The 7080-nt window shown below is 36.9% G+C and overlaps 1 protein-coding gene across 1 annotated transcript; it reads left to right on the forward strand.

The window, feature by feature from the left end:
• The first annotated feature begins 2300 nt into the window (after window positions 1-2300).
• LOC140854706 (NAC domain-containing protein 30-like) lies at window positions 2301-4728 on the forward strand. Its single transcript, XM_073250757.1, has 4 exons — window positions 2301-2399; window positions 3275-3448; window positions 3533-3808; window positions 4052-4728. Exons 2-4 carry the CDS (start codon window positions 3286-3288, stop codon window positions 4525-4527), a joined length of 915 nt encoding a protein of 304 aa, XP_073106858.1. The 5' UTR covers window positions 2301-2399; window positions 3275-3285; the 3' UTR covers window positions 4528-4728.
• Window positions 4729-7080: the final 2352 nt, after the last annotated feature.

Here is a 7080-nt window from a genome sequence, read left to right on the forward strand (position 1 = left end):
AAAGTATTAGCTCTACTATATTCTGCAATTATCTTGGAACCTAAGTTAGTTGCCACGTCAATGCCTAATCATATATTTTCCCAACTATTTGAGTCAGCATTTCTATCAGCTATGCTAATTTGTCCTTAAGCTGTTCCTATGCTTGTAGGTGCATTGAGTCACAAATCAATCTATTTAGCCATAACTAACCATATTCAAGTTAAAACTCATGGGGAACAACATGGGCAGCACCTAACACTTGTAAGATAGCTCAGTTTCAATCCACTGGACGGGAGTAAGGTCCCCATTGAAGTGTACACTGTCCAGTGGTCCTGAAACCAACTCAAAGCCTGTCTAAGAAATGAGGAGGAAGGAAGCAGCATACTAGTCTTATAGGCCTGGAGATAAAACAAAGCAAGGACTCATGCATGTCATAATTTGGACTACCTTCCAAATAGAAATCAGGATGTTAAACTACCCTAACAGCCAATAATACTTCGGAAAGTGGGCCCATATTTGGTCATTTTCCAAACTTTTTTTTTTTTTTTTTTGTGCCTACCAAGACTCGCCATATTTTAGTGAGTTTATGGTAAGTGGTCCGTCCAGGGGAACCAACTTTCCCTAGAAAGATTTGCTCGAAAAACCTTCCTTTTTAAGGAAAAATGGTGAGCCTTTGTTTTGTTCTTGCGTACATGAATGATTAGTACACGTTATGGTGTAAAACGTGTCTTTGTTTCCAAGTCATTGAAGCTTATCCTTCCTTTCCTTTTGCCAAAGCTAGAAAAAGGAAGAAGGATTTATGGTCAGAGACATTCTTATTATAATTGTCCAACCAGAAGATTAATGATTCACTGTGGATAAAGTACATAGGACTCGATTTCTAACTTTCATTTTTAGTTATTTAGATATAGGCCTTAAATGACCAAGTAATTTGGTGATCAAAAGCCCTGTTTTAGACTTGTTCTCTTATTTTGATGGAGTATTATCCAACACTTTGTCAGTTTTTATCCCATAGAGATCATTAATGTACTTCAAATTTGTAGGTGATATATAAAACTGCTTCAATAATTTGATCTCCAGCAGAGAATAACTTATTCATGAGAATAAGGAATTTGATGCATAAGACTAAGTCCAAGCTTCTAGCACCAGATAAATTTGATCTATACACGGACACTTGCTTACATAAGTATCAAAATGTCGGGGATTCTTTGCATGGATTTAAATTTTTGGTGCAATTCATATATGCCTAAAGCAAAATATAAGAGGAGAAAAAATCATGAGCATATATATTATGAGAAGCTTAGAAGGAATCATGGAGGACCTTTTTAAATTATATAAAATTTTTAAAAAATTCTCTCTCGACCGATCATGCCTTCTAAATGCATCAATCCATTACTCTTCCTCCTAGACTCGACCATGACATCAATATAAAGATGCAGGGCACAGAGTTCTCTCCGACTAGGGCTTGGTTCTATAAACTGCAAACTTCGAATGAACTAATGTAATTTTTCTTTTTTTTTTTTCATCGGTCACCAACTAATGTAAATTCAAAATAAGAGAATATGTTTCATACATATATATATAATATGGAATATTGAGTTGCATCATCCATCTTTGCTTTTTAGAATAAACTTGGTTTGAACCTGGTCATATTTTTTACAAGGTAAATTGGTTAACCAAGACTAATTTAGAATAAATGTCCATTGATATTAACTTCATTGTTTTACGAGATCAAGGACAAAGGAGTCTTGCCCAAAATCAGAGATGAGGAGGAGACTCGAAAGAGACCGAACCTAGGTCACTAATATCAACATTCAATGATTTTATAAATTGAGCATGCAAGTGCCCTCGATTATTTTTTTCTTATCCCATGCATAATGCATAATGATCCATGATCTCCTTAGCTCGGATGAAAAGCATATACTAGCACAAAAATGAACAATTGTATGATAGAAGATATCAAAAGGGAGGCAGACCATCCACGTGGCAGTAGGTAGAAAGCAACAGATGGCATTGGGTGGTCCAATGGCTGGCTCCTCCAAGACCTAACGTCCATTCTAAGTAGAAAGTCTTGCAGCACAATATAACGGTGGTAAAGGAAAGAGCTTGGGAGGTGGTGGCTTGAGGATTCCTTGTTGTCCCGCCGTCCAAATCCCCGTTTCTCTCCTCTCTGCTGGCCTTTCCATCTCCCTTTGGCCACCCCACGCGCACTTGATGGCTACTAACCTCCTCTCCCTTTCAATACATCCCCCCAACATTTGTTTATCTCTCCTTCCATCTCCTCCACATTTGTGTATATAAGCCTCTCTCCCCTCCTACATATTCTATTATCCTCCCCAAGTACTACTAAACAAGTCCTACATCCACCAATCTCTCTCTCTCTCTCTCTCTCTCTCTCTGGAGCACTGTACTTTTTTCTGGTGAGTGTTTTCCATAACCTGTAATCTAATGCATAATACTTGGGCTGTTGCACTAGGATTGCAGACTTCATTTCCTATGTTCAACCTATACTGAAATAGTTTGGAGGGCTGGCTATTGTGCATGCATATGTTTACCATGGTTCCTAGCGCTACTTGCAGAGTTTTTTCTTTCTTGTCCATGTTCTAAGAGATCAACCAAACCTTGCTAAGAGTATGGATTTTCATAACACTTCAGGTGCACCAGGATTTGTTTCCTTCTCCTATGTGAAGACAAATCCCACTGGGTCGGCTGATGTTATTGAGTTCCAAAATCTGGGCAATGTTTCTTTCTTTCATCTATCTTCTCTAATTAAATGGAGGAAATCTTTCTTGGAATTGAAATGAATTTTAGGCTAATGCGGCATATCGACATTGTATATATTCACCATTGTTAGTGCCCCTTAGCCTTTAGGTGTGTGTGGGGTTGGTGGATGTGAAAGCACCCCAAACCATGGAGTGCACTCAAAGAAACGTAGGCATGCTTCAGCCTTAAAGTCAATTTTTTCGTCTACTTTCTACCCAAGTATTTTCTATGGTGTCCAAAAGGATTTTGGAAAGATACTACCAAAGAATACAAGTGGGAAATTTAATAGAGAGGAAAAAAAACACTTGTAAATATTAGTTGTTGGGAAAATATATATATATATATGTCGCCACTTATATATCTTGATGACTTGTTAACGGAATGCTTGAAAACTTGGTGCAATTGGGTCCTTTTCTCATGAGTGCTTCTAAATGCTTTGTAGATCTCTAAGATCTTCTTGTAGGTCCAAAGTCTTTAGGGCCCACTTTATGACCTTACTTCCTCTAAATTGCGGATGTTAGGATTTTTTCAGGTGAACTAGCAATGGATCAGTTGGAGTCTTGTGTCCCACCAGGCTTCAGATTTCATCCCACGGAGGAAGAACTTGTGGGGTATTATCTAGCAAGGAAGGTAGCTTCACTAAAGATTGATATAGAGGTTATTCGAGACGTGGATCTATACCGAATAGAGCCATGGGATCTCCAAGGTTGGTGAATACTATGGAGAAAAAATATGGCATGATTCTCATAATATACTTTTGTATGATTGATATTTTTTGTGCTTTTAATAGATAGATGCAAGAATGGTGATGAAGAACAAGCTGAGTGGTACTTCTTCAGTTATAAAGATAGGAAGTACCCCAGTGGAACACGTACCAATAGAGCTACTGCTGCCGGATTTTGGAAGGCAACTGGTCGAGACAAGCCAGTGCTTTCAAAATCTAGAGTTATAGGCATGAGGAAGACACTTGTGTTCTATAAAGGACGTGCTCCAAATGGGAGGAAAACTGATTGGATCATGCATGAGTATCGTCTTCAATCGGGCGAACATGGACCAATTCAGGCAAGTGATCTTTTTTCTGGTATCATGCGAATATAACCATCTAATATATATTAACATGGATTTCAAATCCATATATATCAGTTTTATTGTTCTGAACTGATTTCTAAAATATTAAGATTTAAGTAACATGTCTCTTAGAGTCTTCCATATATATATTTCTCTAAGAAACAAGGCATTATTATATCAATGAAGAAAATGAATCTATTCTCACGTCTTACTAAATTCTGAAAATTTAAATTGCAGGAAGAAGGATGGGTTGTATGCCGAGCATTTAGAAAACCAAGTCCCAATCAAAGGCAATGCTTCAACAATTATGATCCTACTTACTACAACAATCTTGATGGGCAATATGGACGAGAACCACGTTTCATGGAGTCCTATCAAGGAGGCAATTTCCGAGAACAACCTACTGGGTGTAGGGGGGAATCAAAGAACACTACTCTCCTCAGCCATGTTCTTGAGCTTCCACAACTACACAGTCCAAGTTTATCAACAAGTTTATCCACCAAGGAATTCTTTGAGCCAAATGTTGCGAGCGATGAAGAGCATGCTGCCAAGAGAAGTGACTGTGAGGGGCAAATGATCGATTGGAAGTTCTTGGACAAGTTGCTCTCCTCACAGTTAAATGAATCAGCCTCTTCAAGTATGCCAGTTGTTCCAGTGAATTATGATGGAGGTGCTCAAAGCCAAGGAGATCAATTCCTTGCATTGTTTGATAGCTAGTAGCGGTGACTCTCTTATTTCAATGGTTATGTTGCTAATAACATATGGTGGCAAGGTCAAGAGCCACTTGATTTGTAACTATTACGACATTTCGAGTACTAAAAAGTAGCTAGTGAAGAACTAATGTCAAGTTGTGTGGAGTCTTCTTAGGTTGAATATGTTGTGCATTATTGTAAGCTGTATTTCTTAGTTGGAGCAAATAAGTGCTATATATTATCTCTTTTTTTAAAAAAAAATCATCTGACAAGGTGTCAATTTCTCTCCCTTGATGTATCTATGTGTGAATCTATGGTAGTTATATGTAATATAAGGTTTTTGGCATGCAAATATGCCCTTATAGTTTTCAGTTTTTACTATAAACTAAAGATTCTTTATAAATGTTGAAATTCTCTCATTTAGGTATATGACCACTACAAGCACTTTGAATAGAAGGGATAGTATAATAAATTTGCCGTTGCAACATGCTATCTAACAAAATTACCAAATATGAAATATGCCACATAATAGGTTTGTTGTTGCAATTGCCAAGAAGTAATTTATAATTTTCATTGAATATAAGAGCAAAATATCTCTTCCAATCAAGTGTCTCCGACCTTTGCCAAGGAAGCTCCCCGACAGTAGTACATCATTTTCAATGATCAGCTGTGGAGCCTCTCTCCATTCCCTCCCTCTCTCTCTTCCCCCTCCTATCTCTTTTCTCCCTCTCCTCTCGATTTCATTTTATCTTCCTCCCTATTCTTTTTTTTCCAATGTAGTCGCTTGCTGGATCTAGCTATGGACCAGCCATCAGATCCCCCTCCTCTCTTTTAAGTCCTCTCTCTCTCTCTCCCTCCCTCCCTCGCCTCCTCTCTCTCTCTCCTCCCAATGAAGGTAGTCCCCTGTGATATCCACTTCATCACCTAATCTAGACCCTATCTCTCCATCATCGAATGCCCCCTCTCTCTCCCTCCTCCTCCCCCTCTTCCTCCCTCTATTCTCTCTCTCCCCCCTTTTTCTTCTCTCTCTTCCCTCTCTTTAGATCTCAATATCTATGCTAATATTTAGTCACTATGAACCAAATCTAACTATCTCTAGTCACCAACTAGCCACTTCTTCAGCCATCTCTTTTTATCTTTTTATAGTGTCGATTAAATTGACTGATCCCCTCCTCTAGGATCCAAACCCCTCCACCTCCTCTTTTTTTTCTTTTCTTTTTTTTTGTCTAACCCTTTTTCTCACTCTCTCTCGCCTTTCCTTCCTCTCTTTCATTTATTCAATCCTGAAATCCAGCCCCTTCCTCTTTATTTCTCTTTTAGGAATGCAACCTCTAAATCTCATTACTAATGTCCCTCCCTCCTTTCTTTCTCTCACATAGATGTAGCATATCATCTTGATCTACAATTGTTTCAGAAGGTGAAAAAGTTTCTTCAAGTTTAATTAATATTGTAGGTGGGTAGCTGATGAAAGAAGTAGATAAGAGTCCTATTTTTTTAGCTTTTGGATCTAGTATTGCATCTTGATTAAAACTAAAGATCAGCATAGAGTGCTCAAGGCTCTAATATAGCAATGATATCGAGATCTTATCCACCTATATACGACTATGCTTTTGCCACTATAGATTTTGCTCTTCTATCTTTCTCACTCTCAATCTCTATTATTTATATTGTAATTTTCTTTGTCCTTCTAAAAAGTCATGCTTATCCTCTAATTCAGTGCTCTATTCTTCTTCTCTATACTTTCTTCTATTACTAATAATACCTGGATAGTAATTCACCTCTTTTTTCCATAAAAAAAAATCCTTGAATATAGAAGTGCAGTAGATAATTTTGACTAAGTCTACATAGGTTGGAATGACTCTTAGTATTCTTCAGACATTGGGTATTTGCCAAATCAACTGAAATTATTTTCTATAGTGGAGAGTCAAATTTTTTATGAGTAGAACTTGAATGACTTGTAAAGCTAGTGGTAGCTGTTGTAAACTTATTGAGGAAGCAGCTTAAGTCTTGCTAATGAGTAAAGGAGTCAACTTATTCCTTCTTATGCAGGGTTCAAGTGATAGAATGGATTTTGATTATAGCAACAGAGATGGCTTATTTTTTGTTGTATCACAATAATTCTTAATCAAATCAATCTGCTATTTTTCTAATATATTTTTTCTTTCTTTTATTGCAATAATGATTAAATATTGACTTATATAGTTTAACAAACATATCCATTTTCATCGAGTTACTGGAGGCAATAATTATACCCAAAAGTTTATCAACTAATGGCCAGCTATAGTAAATGTTTAGAAGTATCAAGATGATTAAGATTTTGTTGATTAATTATTTATATTTTAACACTCAAAAGGTTTATGTTTGCCCACTTGTCACTTATAAGAAAGGCCATGTGTTGGCAATTTGCCATTGAAACTGACTTTCTAAAGAAAGTTATCAAAATATATGAAGGTTATTTGCAAGGATAGCCATCTAAAAAGAAATTATTTATATATAAATAATTGATAAACACTGAAGGAGTTATCAAGATAAAAAACTATCTCTGGTAAATGCCAAAGGAGTTATCAAGATATGAAAC

This window comes from Elaeis guineensis, chromosome 1, assembly GCF_000442705.2.
Source record: "Elaeis guineensis isolate ETL-2024a chromosome 1, EG11, whole genome shotgun sequence".
Taxonomy (NCBI): domain Eukaryota; kingdom Viridiplantae; phylum Streptophyta; class Magnoliopsida; order Arecales; family Arecaceae; genus Elaeis; species Elaeis guineensis.